Source organism: Prunus persica, chromosome G8, assembly GCF_000346465.2.
Source record: "Prunus persica cultivar Lovell chromosome G8, Prunus_persica_NCBIv2, whole genome shotgun sequence".
In the NCBI taxonomy this organism is placed as follows: Eukaryota; Viridiplantae; Streptophyta; class Magnoliopsida; order Rosales; family Rosaceae; genus Prunus; species Prunus persica.
Genome location: NC_034016.1, coordinates 15,989,383 through 16,004,133, shown reverse-complemented (window position 1 = coordinate 16,004,133; position 14,751 = coordinate 15,989,383). Strand labels below are relative to the sequence as shown.

Here is a 14,751-nt window from a genome sequence, read left to right as displayed (position 1 = left end):
AAGATCTTTGGTATTTTCGCATTTAATAATGTATTATACACGTCCGCACGTATTTCTTCATGTTTAATACAAGTATTCTTTTACAAAAATTTCATAAGGCACACAAAATTCACCTATTATTGAATATTCTCACATATTATTGAATATAAATAGTATATATATGTCTCTTAATTTTCTATTTAAAAATATTAAAAATTATAGCAAAAGTGCACCCAATAATTAAATTCTATTTATTGCCCAAGGCCCAAGTCTTTGATTAATATAAGTATTGTTAATGGAGGCCTAGCCTATTGCCAAGCCCATTAACTCAACTCGTTTATGTTAACCACACTTTCCTATTTGACATAGTGCTTTGTTTATAAACACCTATACAGTAGTTTGTATTTTCAATGTGGGACTTTTACAAAAGGCACCTCAAAAGGTAGGCTTACAAAGAAATCTATATTTTTATTGTTGGTGCATTGTGAAAATATATTTAAAGACCTTCAAGGTCTCTGTGATGAATCTGTAAATGCCCTTGAAGGTCTTGCAGGTCTGTCAACAGCAACCAACAAGAACAATGAGGATCATAACTTTCGTAATCTTGTTCAATTGTATGGATATCAAAACCATTAAGATGATACTTTTGGGAAGTAATACTAGACAGGAAAAGTAAACTTGCTACAGGCATAATTGGCAGGTCACCCGCAGCAAGCCAGCAAGCAATACTAATGGAAATAGTTCTCACAATTTTTCAATTGCTAACACAGGATTGTGATCTAGTGAACTCGGCGGAGAAGATACGACAGGTAAAAGAGAAGAGAAGAAGAAAATCCAGAAAAAAGACCATGACACAAAGCAACTATCATATGTTAAAAGTTTAAGTAGCAGATTATTCATTTCCATAACAACCAAGACTCAAAAAGTAAGTAACCACAAATGACCATACATGAATGATTTGACAGACATAATTTCTAGTTTCTAGCAATCTATCTTGGCGAACCAGTGAACTCACTATTGGACTGTTCAAATGAAAGGAAATAGACTCTTGCTTTTTTCCATATTAGAGAAGCTATTTTACAGAAAATTCAATCTGGTGAAGTGACAAAATGTGTTCCAGCAAATACCTTCCCACGGTTCTGCTCTTATCAGAATGTCTGCTAGATACTCCATCTGTAAAATAAGGGAGGGCCTCACCGTGTCTGAATATATATCGTCATGATTGAGCACGACTAAGGAACAACCCTGCGATAAGAAAAGGTACATGAGATGAATAACTGAAAAAAAAGGAGTGTAGTATGAAAACCAGAGAAAATGACTGACAATATGAAAACCGGAGAAAAGGAGTGTGTATTTTCCAAGGACAAAAGGGTACCTTTGTAAAAAGGGTTCATGAATGAAAAGTTATATAGCGGCTGTACACCGAACGGCTGTACTTAGCGGCTACTGTTTACCACATCGATTTTTTAATATAAATCGCAAAGCAGGTTTTTTTTTTTTTTAAACATTTATGAGTCAACTGAATGCACTGTTTACCACATCGATTTACTTCAGATGAATGCAGGAATGCCGTCTTTATAATAGCTTGAATCTTAATTATTTGCGATCCTTTTTAATTGTCATTTTTTTGATGTGGTTGTTATCACCCTCATTGGGTGTGTATAAGTAGTTTAGCCGGCCGGCTATACTCGAATTTTTATTTTTTAGATAGTATAGCCGTGCGGCTGTACTTAGCGGCTATACTTGTTTTTATTATTATTCTTTTTTGGGTATAAAAAGTATAGCCGGGCGTACTCTGTTTTTTTTTTTCTTTCTATTTTTAAATTAAAAAAATAGTATAGTCGATCCACTATACTCTTTATATATACACTGGGGTCCTTTTTTTCTTTAAAAATTTTTTCCTCGATTTTCGTTTATCGATAAGAGTTGTTTAGAGCATTATCCATTACTATTAGGCCATTACTTGAGTCTCTATTGTCCCCTTTTCATTTTTTACTTTTCTAGAATTATTACCTGTATAAATAATTTACCACTTTCATGTTTAATACAAGCATTTTTTTTATAAAATTTTCACTAATATACACATAATTTTCACATATTATTGAATAAAAATAATATATATTAAAAAATTAAAAAAAATTAAAAACAAATATTATATAGTGACCGACCTTTTCAGTTGTAACTTGCCAAAATTTTTAATTATTACTAGACAATTTATTATGCAACTAGATTTTACTAGTTTGTAGAGTTGAAGTAGTACAAAATTAATTATATAAATATGTATTGAAAAATTATTCAAGATTTCCATGTCTTTATTCAAAATTAGCTATTTTTTCTCAATATTTTCATAGTTTTGGACCCTCAATATTTTTGTCCATACTTATCTTAAATAAATTACATTAAATATTAGGTATTAACTTAAATAATTAGAGGACTATTCTAAACAAATAGGGTTTTGCTTGGTACTTAAGTAAGTAAATAATTCACCCACTGCTTTGTATATATTAAAAAAAGTATAAAATTTTAGTATTTAATTTATTTTCTATATCTTTATTACAATTATTATCACAAAATGATACTCCTTGGTCCTTTTAATAGTTATTTATTATTATTATTATTTTTTACAACAGAAACTTGTACCCGACTAAGATGGGTTTAAAATGGGCTAATTATAAGTACAACACCCAACCACAAACCCCGATTATTGGGCAAACAAAGCACAACAAAAATTTCACCAAAGATTGGCTCCATTTCCTTGAGCCAATTCTACAGATTAAACATGACCTTAATGGCATTGCCTCCACTAGCACTGGTTTCAAATGCTTTTTCCACTTCCTTTTGAGAGAATCCAAAACGATGTGTTATCAGGGGCTTCACATCAACCTTACTACTTCTCAACAATTCGAGGCACAAGGGCCATGTGTTCTTGTATCGGAAAATTCCAATCACATCGACCTCTCTGTATTCAAATCATGAAATCATAAATAATACAAATAATACATGTCACAAGTGAGTCATGTCTCATGCCTCTATTAGAGATGTGACACCAAATACCAAAAAAAAAGTTTACAAACTGAACAAATGAATTAATCAATTTATACCTGGCAGCAGCTGAAGTGAGTGGGAGAGTCAGCTCTCTCTGGCCCATTCCCACAAGGCAAACTTTGCCACCGGAACCAGTAGCACTCAAAGCTGTCGTCATGGTTTTATTAAACCCTGCACAATCGAAGCTTACATCCACTCGAGTTCCCATAGCTTCTTTTATTTTAACAATTTCTTCAGCAACCTCCTTCAAAATAATTTAGATAAACTCATTATAAAAAAAAAGGGCTGATGTCACCCTACAAATCCCGAACATGTGACAGCAGCATGTACCTCAATATTTGTGGAAACTTTGACAATCTCATGTGCACCAAGAGCCTTTGCAACGGATAAACGGTGGTCATTCACATCCGCCACGACAATTCTAGGTGCTTCGAAGGCACGAGCAGCCAACAGTGTAACAAGTCCTATAGGTCCTGCTCCCATGACCAAAACATTTGTTTCTGGACCGACATTAGCCCGACGACAAGCATGAACACCAACACTTAAGGGCTCACACATTGCCCCTTCCTCCAAGCTCACATTGTTTGGTAGTTTAAAACACAGGTCTCCAGGATGGACAACCTGTGAAATAAAATATAAGAAAACATCATGTATCTCAAACACCTGCTTCAAATTTGAATTGCCCACTAAAAAAACTATAGTATCTCAAAGTGAGTGTTGTTATTTGTACTATTTCAACTCAGAGGACCAGTCCAATTCATTTGGACAATAGTTATAATCGATGTTTGGTAGGCAAAGATCTATGAACTAACCCATGTTTGACTAACCAAGCAGACAAACGACCCCGCATCTTTTTTATGTCTCCCACATTTAAATACATTTTAGACTAGGACACAAATCTTGCACAAAAATCCAGAATAGCAGAGAAAATTCAACCTATCAACACACCTCCTCAACATAACCCATATTCAAAGAAGTCACAATTAAAATAAACTCAAAGTCTTGTAACCCAAAAACAAAACAAAAACTCAAAGTCTAGTCATGCTCTAGTCAGCCTTATCCAATACTAAATGTTCCACTTCTGCCAAGCTTACAACGCTCCACGTGTCATCTTGTGCTAGTTACAACTGGCATATAATATGCTGCAAATACGTGGATACCTGATTTGTCAGGCAACCATGAGTTGGAGGGGACCCGAAAAACTTCATCTCGGGGCATAGATTATATCGGCCTTGTTTGCATAGCTCACATCGCTTGCAATTGATGCCGGGCTCTACTGCCACACGGTCACCAGGCACCAGATGCTTCACCTCACTCCCAACTTCCTCTACGAACCCAGCACACTCATGCCCGATTACCATTGGCTCTTTCACCACAAAATCTGCACATCTCATGTTCTGAAAATAGTAACAAACAACAACAATCAAAACAGGCCATTTACCAATTAATTTAAAGTATATATTGTTTAACAATCAATGTGTTCGAATTCCCTGTGAAGACGTGAATTAGGTTAGTTGATTAGAGCATTGTGCCCGGCCTTTTCTCTATCATGAATATAATAAAGAACTAAGAAGGAAAAGAGGGGGTGACCTTGAAGTGGTGAACATCACTGCCACATATGCCAACAGCCTTGAGTCGAATTAAAACATCACGGGGTCCTAAAGAAAATACCAAGAAAACAAGGAACGCAGGAAGTCAATTAGGCAAAAAGGATCACAAATAATAATTTGACCTGGAAAGTGTAAGAAGTTGACTTTAAAGAAACAGTGATCCAGAAACAGAACAAATTGGTACCGAGATTAGGGAGCTTGAAAGGTTGGATTTTGAGGGTGTTAACACCAAGCAGCCAAGCAGCCATGTTCTCTTGTTCACAACCATCTCTGCTGGCTTCCTCAAAACCATCACCTCCATCAGGCTTTCCTCCCTTACCCATTCGTTATCTGAGTTTATTTTTTTTGGTGCTTTGGATTTATGCCAGTCTTTATGAAGCCTGTGTTGAGAGATGTAGATGGAGAAACGTGATGGCCTGCTACCTTCTTAAATCTATATGATGACGTGGGGGTCACATCTTTTAATTGCACGCTTTATTTTTTTAGAAAAAAAATTTAGACTAAACACCTTATATTTTTAGAATAAAAACTTAGACTAAACACCTTATTTTTTTAGAATAAAAATTTAGACTAAGCACACCTTATTTTATATACCAGAATAATCCAGCATTTAATGGTATTTGCCTACGTAAGTACTCATCTCATGCAAGGTTTTCCTTGCCACATTCAACCACAATCCGTTACATCACTGTTGGCTAGATTGTTCCAAGCACATCTAGATTAGTCATTGACTTCAGGAATTTTCATGTTTATCAAATACACAATTTCATATATATACACGTATTATAATTTGAGTGAATTCAATACATCTTATTAAAACAACGTAATATTAATATATTTACACGTATTATAATTTAAGTGAATTTAATACATCATATTTAAAATGACGTATATTGTATCGAATAGAGTGCACCAAACCCTAAAGAATAGTTACCAATATTTTTAGGACAAATTAAGGTAGACAAATTTGGTAATTTCAGATTTAATTCCACCAAACAGATACCCTCTACATATGGCAGTCCATTTACACAGCAACCAAAACCCATCAAGACAAAGCCTCTCAATATTCTGTCACATAACATAACATAAACTTTTGTGTGTTTTTTTTTTCCTTCAGATTTTTCAATGGAAGGAAGAGCTGCAATGCGTTTGAGATTGGTGCTTGCTTTGGTCCTCATGACATTAAATATAATAGAAGTCTCCATTATCTTGACAGGGAAAAAAAAATTAAAAGAAAAAAAAGGAGTCTATAAAAAAAGGCCACGGTAAAAGTTTGCTTTGGGATAATGATGTCCCCAATGCAACTGCCACCAATTTGCAAGCATACGCCTCGTTGAACAACGAAACACATGAAAGTCAACAAAACACATGAAAGTCAATAATGTAAGTTGATAATAAAGAATTTGTAGTTCAAATGGAACAATTCCTGCACTTGTGTTCGAATTCTCCGTTACTAATATCGTTTGGATAAATAAAAAAAATTGCGAGTCGGCCCACACAATCATTAGATTAGTAATTACATTCTCTATAGATTCATCATATTTATATAAATAACATAATAAAACATCATATTTATATAAATAACTAGGCAATATGTGTGCTGACCCTTTCATCTTTGACTTTGTATTTCTCAAACTTCTTAGGTCCTTCGGAGTAGCCCAAGGGTCAAAAGCCCCACCAAAAGTGGCTTCGGGAGAAATTGATGTGTATCAAATACGTTAATGTAATTTGACCTAAAGACAGATTTTCTTGTACAACTTTAAAGCTCTCACGAACCAATTATATATTTGCACTCTTTTAACTAGACCGGAAAGAAGATTTGGCTTGAGTTGGGAAAACTCCTACTACTGTAAAGAAGAGGGCCACGCCCATGGGTTTATAAAGAACTCAAACATCACGTTTGAAACAATGTGGCTGTTTACAATGGATGCGATATAATTACATCTGAAATTCTCTAAATACCAAGCAGCGCGTTTTGTTTGAATTGCTGAAAGTTGCAATACTTGGCTAAAACACGACACTTGTACTAAATTAAATATTATAATATTAAATTTCCAACAATGAAGCCTTTTGTTTTCAGCACATTTTCATTTGCTTTGATTTTTGTCTGGATCAAATTCCTTAGCTGCTTAATTAGCTCTCCACTTCTTTCCCTGGACAAGCAAACAGACTTGTATCCGAAGTATGTAATAATTCATTGTCAATGTATTCAATTCTTTATTTTACTATAGTCTTCATGGATAAAAACTTCTCTACTCTACTCATGCATGTGACTATTACGTTGAAATGTATTTGATCTTTTAGGGTTATTAGTAGAGATATAAGATGTGCGATGTTGCTGGTGTATCCTCCAATCTCTGGATTAACCCTTTGTGATTATTGTGCATCCATCTTTATATATTAACCCGTTATGTGTATTTGGTCTGTGTAACCAATTATTGAATACAATTATCGCTAATTTGAAAAATTAAAAAAAAAAACTGCTCTACTCAAAATTGTTCTATATTTTCTTCGCTTTTAAGGCCACCTTTGAGAAAATACCCCTTAAGGGACTATATCTATACATATGTGTTGAATTTGAATGGAACATTTTATTTAAATGATCAAGTGTGACTTGCGTGTGATAAGCTAAAAAAAATAATTAATTGTTCTATACACCATGTATTTCTGTTGACTGCAATAGGGTGGGATATAGATAATCTAATTAGGGTTCTTGCCTTTAGTTGCGTCTCTCTACCTTCAATAAGTCTCGTGATGGTATTAGGTGTTTTCTTGGTGAAGATTTGGTTGTATTTGTGTGCTTTGGTTTGGGATCACATGTTCCTTTGTTTTTTTGGGGGTCAATCTCCTTGTTCCTTTCAATAGTTGTTTTTTTTACAACAGAAACTTGTACCCGACTATATGGGTTTAAAATGGGCTCATTATAAGTACAACACCCAACCACAAACCCCAATTATTAGGCAAACAAAGCACAACAAAAATTTCACTAAAGATTGGCTCCATTTCCTTGAGCCAATTTTACAGATTAAACATGACCTTAATGGCATTGGCTCCACCAGCACTGGTTTCAAATGCTTTTTCCACTTCCGTTTGGGAGAATCCAAAACGATGTGTTATCAGGGGCTTCACATCAACCTTACCACTTCTCAACAATTCAAGGCACAAGGGCCATGTGTTCTTGTATCGGAAAATTCCAATCACATCGACCTCTCTGTATTAAAATCATGAAAGTATAAATAATACAAATAATACGTATCACAAGTGAGTCATGTCTCATGCCTCTATTACAGATGTCATACCAAATACGATACAAATAGGTTTACAAACTGAACAAATGAATTAATCAATTTATACCTGGCAGTAGCTGACGTGAGTGGGAGAGTCAACTCTCTCTGGCCCATTCCCACAAGGCAAACTTTGCCACCGGAACCAGTAGCACTCAGAGCTGTCGCCATGGTTTTATTAAACCCTGCACAATCAAAGCTTACATCCACTCGAGTTCCCATAGCTTCTTTTATCTTAGCCACTTCTTCAGCAACCTCCTTCAAAATAATTTACATAAACTCATTAAAAAAAGGGTTAATGTCACCTTACAAACCCCGAACATCTAACAGCGTCATGTACCTCGATATTTGTGGAAACTTTGACAATCTCATGTGCACCAAGAGCCTTTGCAACAGATAAACGGTGGTCATTCACATCCGCCACGACAATTCTAGATGCTTCAAAGGCACGAGCAGCCAACACTGTAACAAGTCCGATAGGTCCTGCTCCCATGACCAAAACATTTGTTTCTGGACAGACATTAGCCCGACGACAAGCATGAACACCAACACTTAAGGGCTCACACATTGCCCCTTCCTCCAAGCTCACATTGTCTGGTAGTTTAAAACACAGGTCTCCAGGATGGACAACCTGCAAAATAAAATATAAGAAACCATCATGTATCTCAAACACCTACCTCAAATTTGAATTGCCCACTAAAAAAGTCCAGTCATGCTCTAGTCAGCCTTATCCAATACTGATTGTTAAATTCAATAGAAACCGGGGGAAAAGTTCAAGTCAATAATATTCGGGCCGGCCCTTCAAAGTTCCACTTGTGACAAGATTACAACACTCCACGTGTCATCTTGTGCTAGTTACAACTGGCATTTAATATGCTGCAAATACGTGTATACCTGATTTGCCAGGCAACCATGAGTTGGAGGGGACCCGAAAAACTTCATCCCGGAGCATAGATTATATCGACCTCGTTTGCATAGCTCACATCGCTTGCAATTGATGCCGGGCTCTACTGCCACACGGTCACCAGGCACCAGATGCTTCACCTCACTCCCAACTTCCTCTACGATCCCAGCACACTCATGCCCAATTACCATTGGCTCTTTCACCACAAAATCTGCACATCTCATGTTCTGAAAAGTAACAAACAACAATCAAAACAGTACATATTTACCAATTTAATTAGTTATAATGGAGACATGGGTTGGGTTATGTCAGTTGACCAAGACAGTATGCCCAGACCCTTGCAGCCAAGAAGGGAAAGAGGGGGGGGGCGGGGGGGACCTTGAAGTGGTGAACATCACTGCCGCATATGCCAACAGCCTTGAGTCGAACTAAAACATCACAGGGTCCTAAAGAAATCCCAAGGGAACAAGGAGCACAGGAAGTCAATTAGGCAAAAAGGATCACAACACAAATAATAATTTGACCTGAAAAGTGAAAGAAGTTGAGTTTTTTAAAAAAACAGTGATCCAGAAAAAGAACAAATTGGTACCGAGATTAGGGAGCTTGAAAGGTTGGATTTTGAGGGTGTTAACACCAAGAAGCCAAGCAGCCATGTTCTCTTGTTCAACACCATCCCTGCTTGCATCTCCAAAGCCATCACCTCCATCAGGCTTTCCTCCCTTACCCATTTGCTATCTTTGTTTTTCTCTGTTTTTGCTTCTTTGGACTAATGTATGCCAGTCTTTGAAGCCTGTGTTGAGAGATGTAGATGGAGAAATGTGATGGCCTGCAACTTTATTAAATCTATACTGTGGTCGCACATCTGTAAATGAGTACGCCTTATTGTTATATTATTTCAAAATAGACTAAGCACTTATTTTATAGGAAAAAGCTTTGCTCTAGACCAGAACAATCGATGGTATTGTTTTTGACTACGTACGTAAGTGGGTGGCTTGTTCTTATCTCATGCAAGGGTTTTCGACGCCACATTCAACCATCATCCATTACATCACTTTTGGCTACATTTTTCCAAACACATCTAAATTAGTCAAACACACAGTAGAAGGAAAATACCATACAATAACACGTTATTAACAACGTACGTAAATTAGGCGTTGTGGAATTAGACTTTCCACAACGTGTAGATTGTGCGTGTAGTATTATACCGTTTTCAACAACTTGCATTTAGTGCGTGTCGTATTATACCAATTTCAACAATTTACATTTAGTGCGCGTTATCAAATTGGAATTTCGGGGACATTTTAACAAAGCATCCTTTGCGTGTTGTTGAAAACTATATCAATTTACTACAGCAAAATGTTGTTGAAAAAACTATCCGAATTTTTTTGCGGGCTCACTTTTCAGCTTAAAATTTCAGTCTCATGTGTGTCGTGTTATACCGCTCTCAACAACTTACATTTAGTGCGTGTTGTCAAAATGAAATTTCGAAGATATTTTACAACGCATCCTTGCGTGTTGTTGTATCTAAAGTTCAACAACACGCATCACATGTTGTCAAAACTATATCAATTTACTACAGTAAAATATCGGTGGAAAAACTATCCGATTTTTTTTGCGGGCTCACTTTTCAGCCTAAAATTTCAGTCTCTCTCTCAAACTCTTTTTTAATTTCAGGGTCCCGCTATTTTTATTCACTACTTTTCTAATTGGCACCCTCTCTTACGCTCAAATCCTCTATCGTCCTCTGTCTCTCGTCCCCTCCCAATCTCTGACCCTCACTTGCTCCCTCTCATCTAGAATCCCTTTTCCTCTTCGTTCTCAGACTTCATGCCTGCACCATTCTCTCTCTCTTTTCCTCACAATCCCTTTTATATTCTCAAGATTTTAGACTAAAATTTATCCAATTGGAGAGCAAGGTGCGGAACCTTCTTCCTCTTTAAACTGATGGTTCTGAAAACTGATCGGGAAGAATCTGAGACATCTATCTCCTCGTTCTCAACCTCTAACAGCCTCCAGGTCAGGTCGATTTCCTTCCTCCCTCCTCAATTTCTGTCTATCATACTGAGAAATCCAAAAACCCCCAAATCCCAAAACCAAAACCGCTGCATTTTAATTTCGTGCTCTAGCTGCTTGTATAAATATCACAAAGAAGAGAACTATTCAATGCTAAATAGTCTACGTAATCTTCCTCTGGATTGGTGAAATAAATATATAGTGTCTTTTTGTGTATAATATTGGTGAATTTTGTCTACTGGAACTGATCCATGTAGATAGTTGCGTGAGTAGTTTATTCATTACAGTGATGTTTGTGGGTTCCTAAAGCATTAAAATTTAAAAAAATGCACAGGTAATCCATTTCTGCAGACTTGTATGTCAATATAGTTTTTTTGCCGCTCAATTTCAGCTTAGAGTGTTCCCTCTGGAGAGGCCAGGCTTAGGGTTGAAGGAAATTGCACAAGAGTACAATCTGAACTGGAATTCTTCTAACACTGAAGCGGGCAGTCATGTAGCATATTGAATTTGGGATTCTTCTACCAATCTAGCACTTTACATCCAACTCATCAGCTCATAAGCTGTCTAGCCTAACTAAATCAAGTTTCTAGACCATGCTTGACGAGGGTTTTGAAATGTAATTATAGGCATAGTACAATTTCCCTCTACTTCCATTTGGATAAGTGTAACTTTGACAATGAATCTATTGATCATTGTAATACGTATGGAGTTATTTTTTGAATGAAAATTCTTTAATATGTGTTATCTTATTATTGGGAAAGAAGAAAATAGTTTTACTTATCATAAAACTTCAATTTATAAATGAACTATATTGTTATAAGGTGAATTTGAAAATAATAATGAAACAATGATATTTAGTATGACAACATGCAAAGTGTGTTGTCGAAAGCCTTGAATCTTTTAACGACATCGGCTTCAACAACTTGCACCGCATGTTGTTAATACCCTTCAACAACACGCATGAATCCACCAAACAGATACCTTTCCATAATAAGCATCCATCAAATCCTATAATTTATACCCTTTACATTACAGTCCATTCACACATCAACAAAAACCCATGAAGACACAGTCTCTCAATAAACTTTTGTGTGTTTTTTTTCTTCTTCAAGTTTTTCAATAGAAGGAAAAGCTGCAATGCGTTTGACATTGGTGCTTATGACGTTGTTGGCTCCACGCCCAGCCCCTTCTCCTGATGCGTCTACCTGTAACGAGGCTGATTGTCAAGCAGACTGTATTGCTCAGCTCAAGGCCCAATATGCAAGTTCCCAATGTGTGAAGGTTGACGAAGGAGTCGTTTGTGTGTGTTTTACCAACTACTTGTAATGCAAGCATTAATAAAATAACAGTGTCCTATTGCTCGATGGTCTTTATTTTGTTTTGATACTTAAATTACAACCCTTCTCAAAGAGAAAAGAAATACACACTGAAGAATAATGAAGCAGATTTAGAAAAGAACTAACTGATATATTCAATACAGTTCTTTAGATAGATCTAAGATATGAAGGGGGATAGTAAAAGTTTGCTTGTAAACTCACTCAAGCATGCCAAAGACAAGATGTTCGGATTCATTGCATACGGTTACATGGAATTTTAATTTTTACAGTGGGTGTAAATCAAAATATTGCATGGGATAATCAAGGCAAAATCCCCTTTGGGATAATGACGTCCCCAATGTTGTTGTGCCATGGGTCAGCCAAGTGAGTGGCCAAATTCTCCAAAGGTCCGGTGCCAGGGTACGCCGACTGTTGAACAACGAAACCCACAAAAGCCAACAATGCGAGCCGGCCTACACAATCATTAAATTAGCGAGTAATTAGATTATAACACATTCATAGTCTGACAACATAAAACATTGTAATTACAAGAGACTAGGTATATGTGTGCTGACCGTTTTTTATCTCCTTGACTTTGTATTCCTCAAACTTCTTAGGGTCCTTGGAGTAGCCCAAGGGGTCAAAAGCTCCACCAGGGTACTTTTTCTTCTCAGGGTCCTTTTCCATGCTGCGTTGGTGCTCTACAAAAGCAATGGAAAGGAACTCGATGACCAAAATTGTGGGCAATGTGCCCCATGGAACTGGGTTGCCTAAGTAGGTGGCTTGGCCTCCTGGAACGGCAGCCCACTCTTGTGCCTTTACCCAGTTGCCCAATCCCAAAGCCTCTGGTACTAGAATCCCTGGCTGCAAAAGTTGTAATTTGCAAGTTTAATCCTCAAATTAAAAGTAAATAAATTTCAAGTAAAAAAAAGTAAACAAAATTGATGGAATTTTTAATGAAAATGTTTGTATAGTTTTAGTACTTACAACAGCAAGCATAGCCCATCTGCAGTGAATGAGCTCAGACTCCTTGAACCTCTCCAAGTTTTCTGGCACTTCTCCTAGCCGAAGTGGGTCAAATCCAAAGTCACTGAAACCCCAACAAGCAACAAATTAATACAATGTCACTAAACTAACATAAACTCCAAAATATAGGAAATATAATATGGTTTTCTTCAAATTAATTAACATGTTAGCGTCACCAAATTTCGTTCACCAAATGACCTCGAACTATTTAAGTTATTCAAATCTAAATTAGCTCTACACTTTATTTATTTCTAACAAGATACGAAACATATTTGATGACCCCAACATTATTATTGAATTGTTATATTTCGTTACCCGGGTGCAGAGCCGTCTAGATAAGGAGGTCTCGGCTGGCCGGGCATCCAATCAGCGGACATGGAGAACCTGGAGGAGGCATTGGCACCAACACTGGGGAGCTGGACTGCACTGGTGGCAAATTTAGACTTGGAGGATGAGAGGACTGAAGGGAAGGCTGTGGTGGCGATGCCACAGCTCATCAAAGTGTTGGAAGCCATTAATGAACAAATGAATGCCTGCAAGATTTTTGGTCTGTGGGAGGAGGAAGAAGGGGAGACTTAGAATATGGGAGGTGGAAGGAGTGGCAAGGAATACTAGTAGTAGAGGGTACACAACTTGTGGGAGATATAGAAGAATCCAAATGTGGATTGTGATTGGCTAATGCTGCTTGCTTGTGCTCTATTATTGGGCCACGTGGATTCTGTCAATCCAAATAGGTGGCCATGTGTGGAATATCCCAGTTGATAGGTCAAATCTTATATGTGTGGTGCAGGTTGAGTTCTGCTTGAAAATCTAACCCATCTGCAAGCACAGAAGTTAAGGGTGAAATGGTAAAATGCTTAGCAAACGGAAGACTGAAGAATTCAAGATGAAGAAAAAGCAAAGTACTAGCTTAATTAAAATGGAAAACACAAAAGAACGCACGTACAATTCTTCGACTAATTAAAGTGCTAAGATTAGTTGTTTATACGAATTGATTGACATGGATGTTTTAGTGAGTTTCATCGAATTTACGATTGAAATTCTTCCATTTATAAGTAACTTTTTAGTTTAACTCAACAATTCATTTAATTAACCCAACAATGTCCTATATGCTAATTAATTAATAAATCTTTTGCCGTTTTAGTGTAAAAACTCCCAAAATAGTCATGTCACGTTTATGTACAAATATAGTTCATTTGGTGGGATAGATGATATGACTCAATATGATTTACGACCCTAGTTAAATATTTGGCGATCTAAACAACGTGGATTGAATAATGCCTAATCTTGTTAGGGCCAAATGTAGTAGGATTATGATTCGGATGGATGAGTAGCATCAAACACATCATTAAATTACCGTTAATCAACCTCATAATCCAATATCCAATTCAATCTCAGTCACAAAATTTTGAAGAAAAAAAAAATCTCAGTCACCAAAAATGACATAGCGTTGGGACCCAACAAATGTATACATATACTGTAGTTTTATTCTCCTAATAACGGCCAACTATAAGTTCAAAAAGTAAGATTTCTTAATTATCGATTGTCTACACTCGTGAGCTTGTCTACGTGTC

At 36.6% G+C, this 14,751-nt stretch overlaps 3 protein-coding genes and 1 long non-coding RNA gene across 6 annotated transcripts; 1 reads left to right on the top strand and 3 right to left on the bottom strand.

Moving 5' to 3' along the window:
• LOC18767970 (sorbitol dehydrogenase) lies at window positions 2,499-5,036 on the bottom strand. Of its 2 annotated transcripts, none has more exons than XM_007201018.2 (6): window positions 4,819-5,036; window positions 4,615-4,682; window positions 4,185-4,421; window positions 3,355-3,645; window positions 3,081-3,268; window positions 2,499-2,938 (listed from the first exon to the last, which is right to left on the bottom strand). In XM_007201018.2, the coding sequence occupies exons 1-6, from the start codon at window positions 4,955-4,957 to the stop codon at window positions 2,746-2,748; spliced, it is 1,116 nt and encodes a 371-aa protein (XP_007201080.1). In that variant the 5' UTR covers window positions 4,958-5,036; the 3' UTR covers window positions 2,499-2,745. The 2 variants fall into 2 exon arrangements, with proteins under 2 accessions (XP_007201080.1, XP_020426068.1); XM_020570479.1 differs by having other exon boundaries at window positions 3,081-3,265.
• On the bottom strand, window positions 7,459-9,724 carry LOC18767773 (sorbitol dehydrogenase). Its single transcript, XM_020570478.1, has 6 exons — window positions 9,412-9,724; window positions 9,201-9,268; window positions 8,813-9,049; window positions 8,259-8,549; window positions 7,989-8,176; window positions 7,459-7,845 (listed from the first exon to the last, which is right to left on the bottom strand). The coding sequence occupies exons 1-6, from the start codon at window positions 9,548-9,550 to the stop codon at window positions 7,653-7,655; spliced, it is 1,116 nt and encodes a 371-aa protein (XP_020426067.1). The 5' UTR covers window positions 9,551-9,724; the 3' UTR covers window positions 7,459-7,652.
• On the top strand, window positions 10,464-11,584 carry LOC18767750. Of its 2 annotated transcripts, none has more exons than XR_002272910.1 (2): window positions 10,464-10,838; window positions 11,170-11,584. It is a non-coding gene; the product is annotated as an uncharacterized LOC18767750 (long non-coding RNA). The 2 variants fall into 2 exon arrangements; XR_002272911.1 differs by having other exon boundaries at window positions 10,464-10,843.
• Window positions 12,282-13,851, bottom strand: LOC18768163 (chlorophyll a-b binding protein 6, chloroplastic). Its single transcript, XM_007201177.2, has 4 exons — window positions 13,493-13,851; window positions 13,139-13,241; window positions 12,727-13,015; window positions 12,282-12,624 (listed from the first exon to the last, which is right to left on the bottom strand). Exons 1-4 carry the CDS (start codon window positions 13,690-13,692, stop codon window positions 12,473-12,475), a joined length of 744 nt encoding a protein of 247 aa, XP_007201239.1. The 5' UTR covers window positions 13,693-13,851; the 3' UTR covers window positions 12,282-12,472.